The following is a 12153-nucleotide window of genomic DNA, read 5'->3' as shown; positions in this document are numbered from 1 at the left end:
ACTTATTGTAAATGATTGTTGGAAATGAAAAATAAATGAAATGAAAATGATAGCAATAATTTGTCATTAACGCGTAAAAATTGCTATCTCTATCTATAGAGCAAAAGGATAGCAAACTTCAAAGAAATTTCCAAAAGAAAAAAAGTCATTACTATCCTTTTAGAATTAAGTCAACATGCAAAGTGTTGACCCTAAAGCATGATTGGTCTTTTTCTTCTTTCTTTTAACATACTATGAAGATCACCAAGCTTATTTTTACATTATTTATGATAGTTTCTCATAAATTAAAGATTTCAATCAAATTCAATTTTACTTAATAAAACCTTCCTATCCCTTTCTTCCGATGAGAAACATTCTGAATATTAAATGACTAATGACACTCAAACTCTGGGGCAGAGAAGCAAAATCCTGTATCCCAGTGGCCTATTTGATTATTTGTTACAAATTTCATAACATAATGCGCCAAAGTTCCATGGCTTCAAACTTGGCCTGATTCTGTAATCGCAGCCTAAAACATGGAGAAGTCGAGATGAAGAGATTAGTAAATGCTGACATCCACACCAATGTGACATTTATTCATGCAATAGCTGCCTTGGATTATCACAAATAAAAAAACTTCTAGAGGATTATGTTCCTGAAAAGCTTTGCCACAAACAGAACTTTAAAAACTCATGACTACATTTGTCTCGAACCAAACTTCCAAAAAGTCATGATCCAGATTTTATACACACGTAACTTTCACAAAATAATGTTTCTGAAAACATTTGCCTCAAACATAATTCTTCAAGAAAATCATGTTCTTAAAATTATTTGTCTAAGATAATACTTCCCCCAAAACCATGTTCCTGAAAATATTTGTCTTGAATATAATACAATATCAAGAAAAATTGCATTTTTTCTGGTAATTTTTTTTAAGCATATGGTGACATATCCAGCCACCTGGTTGACTTGCTTGTTGATGACAACCAGATTTTTTTTACCCACCCCCCCCAAAAAAAAAGAATAAGCTTGACTAATATGGAAAAAATATCAAAATCAGTTTTGGCAATTACTTCAAATATGATTGTCCAAAAATCTGTTTTTTGCCCGTTGATATCACACATGCATCACGTATCTTTTCCTATGCACATGAAATCACCACTTCCATTGATGACTTTTGTCTACAGATCAATAAAGTAATTTACATGTAAAATTGATGGTGAATATAAAAAAAACTTTTTCAAGGGGGGGGGGGGCAGGGGACTTCAAATTGTGGAAAAACTTCATTACTTCTATGATGACCTCCCAAACTATGTGAATGAAAAAAGTGAGATTCGACCGATCTTTTCCCGAATTAAGTTTACAAAGAAAATGGGAGATATATATTATCAAAAGAATTTTCAAGTGTGAATGTATCTTGTATGCTTGCGTCTTTCATGACATTTAGCCTACAATCGTTGCCAATGACAACAAAAAAGGGATAGTTCTACTCAAATGAGGTCATCACATTGCATAAAGTCCTCCGCCCAAATTTCTACATAAGCATAGAGCTGAGCTTCATTACAGTTGTGTACGTCACCTGACCAAAAAAAATTCTCTACAAACTTGAATCTCTAAATTTGGTTGCCCTGAGAGTATAATTACTTCATATCTATATATATGCTTGGTCATAGTCAAAACATCAGGATATTATTTACAGGGGGAGGGGGGCAAATAAGGTACCTGGTTTAAAAGGGCTGTCTCCTAATGAAGACAGTATAGTATGGGCACTAAAAAAACATCTTCTACTGCACAATAGTCTTGATACATAATACAAACATTTTTTTTATAAAACAATGTAAAATATATGAATATAAAAGTTGGTAACATTACTAACAATTATGATGGCCCCTTGCTATTATGTTAGAAAACAAGAATATATTGATCCATCATTCTGAGTTGGTTTGATTGAACGAAATAATAGATCTGTGGTTTGAATTTAGGAAAGAATAAAGTTTACAAAATAATATTTCCCATCAATTGGGGGAAATATCAAAATACTATGGGACCTTAATGCAGCATTCTGGGCAAAGAACCAGGAACTGTGTTTGAGTAGGCATTTGATGTTCAAATAGACCGGCATTTTCATTGGCTATTCATTATCATGAGCAAAGTCCTAATATCTGATTGGCTAAAAGCACGACTGTCAGTGAAAATGATGTCCTGCCTGTTCCGTGAAATGCTTTCCAGGACTCAAGATATAAATGAAAATATATGGATGGATGTGGTGATTTTTTACCTGATTGCTTAGAAAGCATGAATGCTTCATGAAAATGAAAAATCCATAAAATGGTGTTCAATGTTATGATCACAAGCTAATCTTCTGCATTTTGAAATTAAAATTTTGATAGAATTTGGTGCATATTTCACATGGATTTTGCGACGATTTGAAAAATAAAGGCCACATTTTATAGTTGACCCTAACCAGACCAGATATTTTTGTGTGTTATATGACCGAGAGGGTTGATTCACCCCCCCCCCCCCTTTGAGATCTCAGCCGACGCTTGCGTGAACGCCATGAAAATTGGCAAGATAACCATGTGTGATGTAATCTACATGGGTGTAGTTCATTTTTCCGAAATCACTTTAAAAAGCTCTTACAGTGCTAATTTTTGGCGTAAATATTCTTTCTACCATTGCTAACAATAACAAATGAAAAAAAATCCTGGTTTGAAAATGAATATCCAATGTGTTTCATTGCTTTTATGGATTTTTTACGTATTTCTTTGTTTTTCTTTGTTTTTTACCTAATTTATTGCAGAGCCTTTTTGAAGAATCATTCCAAAAATTATTTTTTCAGCTGATGAGAGTGAAAATAGTCATATCTGTATGAATATGATGAGAAAACTCAATTTACTTAGACTATGCACAAAAAATCATGTTTTAGAGCATTTTTTGGTCTGACATGCTCAATTTTCTAACCACATAACCGGGCACTGCAAATTTGGTCTCAAAAGATGTGCAAGAATTCAAAGGAAAAAGTCAGTGAGCCACGCAGTTGAAAAATTTCGCACAGCGGAGTGGTCGCGGAAAATGTCGAGGGGGTTGATTCAATCCCCTCCCCCCCCAGCTGGTTAGGGTTTAGGTGTAAAATGTTCCCTTGCTTCCCTCTATATTATGTGTAGCCATGAAGGGGAAGTAAAGGGGTTTCCCCCTTATTTTCCAAGGCATAAAAAAGGTCCAACTCATGAAAAGGTCATGAGGAGATCAAAGAGATGGCGCTTCAAATTGGAAGATAAAGATATTCTTGAATGTCTGCAAAATATGATAATTGAATACCAACATTTCTTCTTTTAGGGGATAGGCCCAGGGGCGGGGGTGCACTTTCTTGACGAGTGGATACCATGCATCACCATGGGGTCTCAAAAAGCACCCTAAACAAGTATTTTCCATGTTCTCAAAATGCACCCCTTAACAAGTACTGGTGTATGAAACCCTACCCTTAACAAGTATTGGATACAAAATGGTACCCTCGACAAGCATTCCGTGAATTGACCCTCTAAAGAAGTACAAAGATATCTGAATTGTTATGTCACAGACGTGATCACCGACGTAGGCTTTACCTTTACTTTCATTGGGTTTAGTACCACCCCACACACCTCGCTCAAATCGGACCTTAAACATGTATATATCCTTTATAAAGTATTTAAGTCTCTTTTTACCCTCGCAAATTGGATGTAAACACATATATTTACAAGTGAAATATATACCCTTTTTTCATTATTTTGACACCCTTATTAAGGGTAAGTTGCAATATACATCTTTCTATTTTCGGGAGGGAGTTGCAATATATATCATTTGATTTGTGCATTTTTTTGGATACAAAATTTGAGAAAATTCATCAAGAATATGCCTAAAAGATAGTCAATGTTGAATTAGTAATAGAATACTGACATATATTCAAAACAATTTAGAATCATCACTATGAGAGGCGTGATAAATGTACAAGCACAACAATATCAAACCGTGGACCCTATAGGGGTATGGTGAATAATTACACTAATGCTCAAGGTTCTTAAATGCCTGGTCACACCGCCTGAGCGTTATCGGTGCGGACAGAAAAAAATCGTCAACGCTCGCTACCGTTCACCATTTTCGATTTCGATTGTTTTTATTTTGTTTTCTATTTTTTCCACAATTTTGTGTGCGAAATTCGACCCTCTCTCCCTACCGCTCAACGACTGCCCCAACAACGTTCGTGCGGTGTGGCCAGGCCTTAAACTTCACCAATATCAGTGAATATGAAATATCGATGCACAATTAATGCAGGGGGGGGGGCAATAAGCATAAACCCTCATGACACTAATAATATGAACTAATGCCCTGCTCCATCCTAGAGATGTACAAACTATGGTGATATTGCACTAGACAGAGTAATACAACATGAACTATTGCCCTTCTCAGTCTCAGGGGTGCATAAGATGATATTGCACTATTTTAAAATGAAGGGAAAATGCTTCTCTGTATGGAGGTGATACAAGAGAGTTCATGTCTACCATAAAGAAGAAACAGGCACACAGTCATAAAAAGGGAATAGAATAATAAAAACACTTGCTCTTCTGGGTATAGCCGTTGTATGCATTCAGGGTAAGATAACAGGCTGACATCATCAAAGTAAAAAGATATAAGAGGCAATAATGCATATAAAATATTACATACTAATGCCCTTCCGATTGACAGGTTGACTCAAGTTACAGGAAGTGGGAGAGGAGGGGGGCCCAGCCCATTCCTGTAAACATGAGTCTGGCTGGTGATAGACTAAGCATGTTTGGTGCCAATCTCCACCTTGTGACTTGGCTACTTTCCCAGTCAAAATAGTGGCTGAGACGTTACTAACAGTCAACAAAAGGAGTTGTTGGTGAGCGTGACGGCGAGCAACTTGTAGCGAGGCATTTTTCGAACCTGGTGAAGACGTGAATATATGAATTATTCATGATCATGCTGATGCGCCAATCCACACCATCAGTGTCGATGACGTAATGGGATCAGGTCCGTTCGCTTCAGTGACACGGGGTCATACAGGGTTCATTGATGCGTGCAATACACTAGCTGATTGGTCGCTAAGTCTCAGGTAGCAATTGCGAGTTGGAAACAATATTTAACATTAAGAAATTAAAGTCGGGTTCCTAAGGCTCCTGTGACTTGACTTGCATCCATTTGGCTTTTTGCGACTAGTCTATTTCCAGTCTGTAAGCATTTGATATAAACATCACAACAGGAACATGGCCTTATATGACGGTTGCATCTCCCCCAGTTGTGTGTGTGTGTTTGAGTTTTTTGTCCGACGTGTATCAATCAGATATGATTATTTACGTCTGGGACCGACCTTTAACGTCACCATCCGAAAGACGTGACCAGGGCTCGAACCTCGAACCTCTGCATCAATTTGTAACTTCCCAACAGCTTGGATCACAGGCACACACCACAACGCCCAGTTTTCAGGTGAAAACCTAGTCTGCATGCAAGCACAGACTCAGATTGACATTTTAACAAATTATAACATGTCTATCTGAGTGAAGACTAGAACGTCAAACTCTATGTCTGTGTCAAATTAGCAGAGCCAGCCACAGACCAAGGGTCTCTGCCTTCAGACTAGTGAAAGCTCTGACTGCAACAGAGGTCTGAAATTGCACACTAACAGAGCTGAAACGGAATTGTATTCTCTAATGTAGTTTCTCTTAAAACATGTCAGCCCATAACTTATATGCTGCAGAATAACACATAATCTATCTCATGAAATTGAGTATTTTATTCTACTCTGCTCATATGAAAAGATGAAAAAAATCCATATTTATTATTCAACATAGACCTGAAATCAAATACTCTGAAAATTTGCTTTGCCCAATTGATTGTGGGCCCGGCAGCCGCTGTGCAGTGCCAGACCGACGAGGTTCTATCCCTTTAATTGTCAAACACCAAATAGCGTAGCAGCAACTCCCATCTTTTAAAGTCTTTTGGTCTGACGCAGCCGGGGTTTGAACTCCCGACCTCCTGTTTGTGAGACAGACGCTCTACCAACTGAGCCAACACACCGGTGTATATGTCATAAGAACAGACACATAAATAAACTGATTCGGCATTGGAAATTTGCCTAATTTCAGCAGCAATAATGAAGCATTGAATTGACATCCAAGCTGTCACTGAACACTGAGATAATGAGACTGAGATTGTGGGAAAAAAATCTGAAATTAATGTTCCAAATTTAGACATGACATCCTGTGAATAAGACTTTGAGTAATGTACATAGCAAGTAGAAAATATGAGGGAGAAGGTATCAATTCTTGGAAATGAGAGAAAATTTGACAAACATGTCTTTTAAAGCCTTCTTCAGTCATGATCTTGCATCCATGTTGAATTCAACTCTCACATTGCCATATCTAACTCTAATCACGAGCATACATTTAGGAGGGACAGGGCTAAAGGCCCCACCCCCCCACCATGACTGAGAGAAAAAATAGAAAGCAAAGGGGGGAAAAGTAAAATATAATTGTCTGGATTTTATATCAATGTCTGTCACAAAATTAGATTATCATTTTGTTTTGAAAGAAGTTTTCCCTGTAAACCGTGTTGTGCTCTTCAAATTGTTCATTATCTGAAGTCATTCTGATGGCAAAAAATTACCATAATTCAAGTTACAGCTTCTGCTATCTAGTGGTTGAATGTATCTAAATATACAGTGCATCCCACAAAAAAGGAAACCCACTGTCATAGATAGATTTCACAATTAAAGGTCAAGTCCACCTCAGAAAAATGTTGATTTGAATCAATAGAGAAAAATCAGACAAGCACAATGCTGAAAATTTCATCAAAATCGGATGTAAAATAAGAAAGTTATGACATTTCAAAGTTTCGCTTATTTTGAACAAAACAGTTATATGAACGAGCCAGTTACATCCAAATGAGAGAGTCAATGATGTCACTCACTATTTCTTTTGTTTTTTTATTGTTTGAATTATACAATATTTCAGTTTTTATGAATTTGACGATTAGCTTAGGACCTCCTTGCCTGAAGCACAAATTTTAAAATAATGGAATTCCGTGTTCAGGGAGGAATGAAACTTCATTTCACATGACAATGATGAGAAAATCAAAATATTTCATATTTTATATAATAAAATACAAAAGAAATAGTGAGTGATGTCATCAGTTCCTCAATTTCATATCGAACAAGATATACATGTAACTGTTTTGTGAAATGAAGTGAAACTTTAAAATGCCATAACTTTATTTTACATCCGATTTTGATGAAATTTTCAGTGTTATGCTTGTTGAATTTTTCTCTTTTTATTCAAATCAAGTTTTTGTTGGGGTGGACTTGTCCTTTAAATATGTTTTTCCTATAAATTCGATACTCATTGCAAGAGTGGAATCTCATCTCCAATTTGAAACCAAAAGCTTAGCAAATCATTCACGCATGGCAGATTACAAATATTGAGGCATATCAGAAACAATTTGCACAAAAACTTGTGTGTGAATCTGAATCCTTTCTCATTTCAAGGACCAGTGAGAGAATCTTGACAAAGAATACAATAGAAATGCAAATGAGTCATTCGTGGAATAAGCCCATTCATTGTATCACGAACCAATCATGTGCAAATTTTCTGCGCAACTTAATTTTGACAATAAAATTTCAAAATTGTCTTGCTCATTAATGTGTGAATTGTTCGCCTCAAATGAGGTATGAAATAAAGAGGAATTATTGAATTATATGATAATGCAAATGAAATATAATTCATTTGCCTTTGAAGAAATAAGACTTCTGAATCTTGGTTTCCATTTTTCTGGGACGCACTGAATATAGAAGCCTGCATGCAGCCAATAGCACTAGTCTACTATGCAAACCTTCACTGGAGTTAAGGGTCTGAATGTGCAGCCTATAATGCCTTGTGTGCTGAAGGCCTGTATGTGCTAATCTTTGCATTGAGCCCCACTTGTTGATCAAAGTTTCAATCAGGGTCTGAGCCTGCAGACTAGCCTAGCACAAGCAGCAACAATGTGACAGATACCAGTGCTATAAAACTTATCATCGATAATCAGTTATTTTCAGGAAAAGGAAATTTTTTTTTAAAAACACCGAAATATCAAATAATTAGAAAAAACAAGTGCTTGTACCAATGCATGACATCACATTAAATGACATTTATACAAACGATAATTGATTGAAAAGGAAATAACATTTAGCATATGTATATTTACAAGCTCTTCTCAATATATATAGCAAAAGTCATCTACCAATTTGCTTTAATATAAAATGCATATTGCTGTGACATGTGAACTATCAAATCATGCAATAGTTTGGAATATTAGATAGCCAAGACAGATAGCCAAGTGCGATTGGTCCATAACGCATCACGTGATATGATCGAAATCAATGTATTTTTCCAGTCGATCCACCTTGGATGAATATATTGACCAACCGGTCCATGAATATATTTTTCTATGTGTATGGCGCCTATTGTGGATTAGATGTTACCATGCATTATCGGCCTGCCTTGGGTCCTGGTCCTGGACTGGGCTCGAACTTAGATTTAGATCTAGGCCTAAACAAAGTTGATTTGAATAGAAAAGGGTCATTCACTGCGTTTAATAGACAAACGTTACTTAGATATCTATAGATCAAGATCTAACGTTAGATCTATACCAGTTCAATCAATCACTGTGAATATCATAAACATGCTGCACGCATCGTTAGGCCTAACTTTATCTTCATCATTAGAGGCTATCTAATATAACAGATATTGACTGATGGGATGTGTAAAAAAAAAAATTCTTTGGACCACCTATTAAAAGGATTAATATTTTCCCTCGTGATCATATTTTCCCACAGCGCTGCGCGCTTCGGGGAAAATATAACCCCTCGGGGAAATACAAATCCGGCGGTCCAAAGAATGTTTATATTACACACCACATTAGTCAATATCTGTATACTATTTGCCCACTTACCTCTTCAAAAGGACACAATCTTTCAGCAATAGCCATTTTGTCCTGTTCCTTGTATGCCAGGTCATTCATTTCTCCACACAACAAAAGAGATACACATGAAGCGAAGTATTCCAATATATATTATCCAAGAAGAATCATGGTGCCAAATGCATTACTATGTTGCGTCAAAGTTCAATATCTAATATTTGAAGACCAATTTATTGTTACAATGAATGTAGATTATACACGCAGTCAAGTTCAAGTTTCTAATCATTTCATGCCTAATAGACTGGAAGTGAGAGTTTACACAGACTGCTTATCACTTTCAATTAGTAATCATGCAAACTATTGAGAATAAACTGCCCACCCAATCATGCCTTCGGATAGCCATGGGATAACATTTACTATCAACTGATAAAAAGTACTATTAGTATCCAACACTTCCTTCAATCCTCCTTGAGAGACAAATGCAATAGAACTGTTTTAATCAAAAGTAGAATCAATACATAAAGTTACACTGTCTAGAACAATGTACGCTTTCAGTAGCCTACATTGAAGATTGATATGTGCTTTGTTGCGCAGTTCAGGATTAATTTGAAATTTTACATGTGTTGGGTTTCAAGAAGGTGTTATTCCTCCACAGGATCCCATCAACACCCAGGTGATTGTATCAGTCTTCAGATCGGAATACCAAGCTCTACAAGAGGAAGAGGGGGTTGTGCTATCCAGGGTTGAACTAGGATGCCAAATCTCCTGCTGATCAACAAGCTGCCAAACTGTCAACAAATGTTGTTCTGTTTGGTCTTTCGATGCAGGTACAAAACTTCAAATAGTATTTACTATTGACCAGAAGGTAGTGTAATCCATGATCCTGGTAGTGGTAGAATGTGTAAAGCAAGATGTCAACCACTACTGTTCTTCAAGATACAGTACTCTTTCACTTCAGGTGCAAATCAGATTATCTCTGGATTAGAATATCCAAATCTAAAAGAATTGCCAAGAAGGGATATATGAGGTACTATTCACCAGAAGGTATGATACTGGTTAAAACTGTAGAGCAAGATGCCAAACTCTACTGCTCTTCAAGTTACTCTTCCAAAGTCATATGAATCCTCAAGGTGAAGATGGGCTATCCAGGATGGGATATACAATGTACTATTCACTAGTATGTAGTGTATTCATGATCCTGGTCAAAAGTGATATTGTAACAGCAGCTTCATATTTTTTCATTCACTGGCCCAATGAGCTCACCAAAAGCGAAACCCCCGTCACCCAGGACACAACACCTTTTGCTGAATAGATACGTCTGAGTACCGAACTAGGTCTTTTCTCCGAGATATTTTTACAAATAATTGATTGTTTGCTGAAAAACTGTTTCCTGGTTCACATTCCCCTGTAGCATTGCTGAACAATCTTTTTAAAGTGGGGAAAGAGACGCACAGGTAGACCTATAGTGTGCATCATGGATCGACAGGCAGCACCTTCATGCCTCACTGAGTTGAAATTGAAAAGAAAACCAAGAAGGAACTAGTACGAATTGCAAAATTTTATTGAAAAGAATGTTTTTACACGTATGCAGGTAAGGTCATGCGTCATAGAGGCAAATGAAATAAATGTGCATTGTACTGACTTAGTACCGACAAAAAGGTGGGTGGGAGGGACTGACTATGAGCTAAATCACTCTTACCCTATCTCCCTGATAGATCTATATTAATGAGAAACAGAACTGGTCAGGAAATGGAAAAGCATGTTCAGATAAAATGTACTGAATTGGTGTTACCAAACACACACAAAAAAGTGTACTACAAAATCTTTATATGAAAAAAAATAATGGTAAAGAAAGATGAGAGCGAATAGAAAGGAAATACTGTAGTATGTCATTAAAAAAAAAGAATGATGGTTAAACTTCCACACTCCACAGTGAAAAAAAACACAAAATGAGATTGAGAAGTGATCACTTTCTGTAGTTTAAGTTTCATGATGGTTCATGTATTGATGTTAGGCTGCTACCCCCACCCCCCCCACCACACAATTAAAAACAAAGATGAAAAAGAATGATACATTCATTCATATACAAACAAACACATGTGTAATAATGATATGGTACATTCGGAATACAACAATAACTGTACTCTTTTACTTTTGGCTCCCTCATATCCACATCTCTCATTTTCTTTCTTTGTCATTATTTTAGAACCAATTACAAGAATACATTATAGTACTTTTTTTCTATTGTTATATTAGGTATACATTTCATATTTTACGACATTTATTTATGCTTATCTATGATAATTTGTATTGTATAATATTAATTTTTTATTGAATTGTTGATTTTGTTGAAAATGTGAAATGTTGATGTGTATAAACCTTGAACCTAGATGTACCTACATTCAAGATTTTTACGAATTGCGACTCCTGAAAGAAGTACTGTTTACTGCTATTAAAATACAATGTACATCACATATCGCATTTTGTACAAATGTGTGCATTTTCAAAGAATATCAATGACAACTTAAAAGTTTGGAATTCATTTATTCTCTTGGCCAACAAGTCTATCAATAGGAATTACCATATTGAGATGATTTTTATTATAATATTGACCAATATCATTTCAAGTGTATAGTTTGAACCTGCCAGCTACTGAAGTGAACTTTACTGATGTATAATCTTGTCAAGGTCATTTTACTATTGTTCATGGTTTTGTCATTAAAAGTTCAAAGCAAAAGAAAAACGTCACTGCCGCCAGAGTCTGAATCACATGGAAATGCATTATTGCTCACGATCTGATAACAATATTGATAGGAATGACATCATATACCCCTTTCATAGTGAGAGCCGAAGTGGAGTTAGTCCGGAGTCCAGGAGGAGTTACTCCACTTTGGAGGGCAATATGAAAATTCTGAGATTAGTTCGATCCGGATTTAAAGCGGAGTACTCAACCCACTTCGAGAAGAGGGTTACAAACGGAGTTACTCCGCACGGGAAAAGCGGTATGCGCTTATCGCTGTGATCTCGCCACACGTATGGCGCGAACTCGCTTGGAAACCATGGCAACGACTGCGGATACACCGCTGCGGTGCTTGCCAATATGAAAGGGGGTTTAAGGTCGGTCCGCAGTACAAGCGTATAAACTCAATCTGGAGTTATTTCGGAGTAACTCCACTTCGCCTTCAGTATGAAAACGGTAATATACATGTACAGTGTGAAGCTTTT

The 12153-nt window shown here is 36.5% G+C and overlaps 1 protein-coding gene across 1 annotated transcript in view; it reads right to left on the bottom strand.

The window, feature by feature from the left end:
• LOC121422088 (DENN domain-containing protein 2B-like) overlaps positions 1–9938 on the bottom strand; it is a 70490-nt gene extending 60552 nt beyond the window's left edge. The window contains exon 1 of the mRNA XM_041616898.1: positions 8962–9938. Coding sequence (XP_041472832.1) covers positions 8962–9030 — 69 coding nt within the window. The 5' untranslated portion in view covers positions 9031–9938. The remainder of the gene's footprint in view (positions 1–8961) is intronic.
• Between the last annotated feature and the right edge of the window lie 2215 nt (positions 9939–12153).

The sequence above is a fragment of the Lytechinus variegatus genome, chromosome 9, assembly GCF_018143015.1.
Source record: "Lytechinus variegatus isolate NC3 chromosome 9, Lvar_3.0, whole genome shotgun sequence".
Taxonomy (NCBI): domain Eukaryota; kingdom Metazoa; phylum Echinodermata; class Echinoidea; order Temnopleuroida; family Toxopneustidae; genus Lytechinus; species Lytechinus variegatus.
Note: the sequence above shows the minus strand (reverse complement) of the source record. Positions and strands in the feature narration are given on the sequence as shown.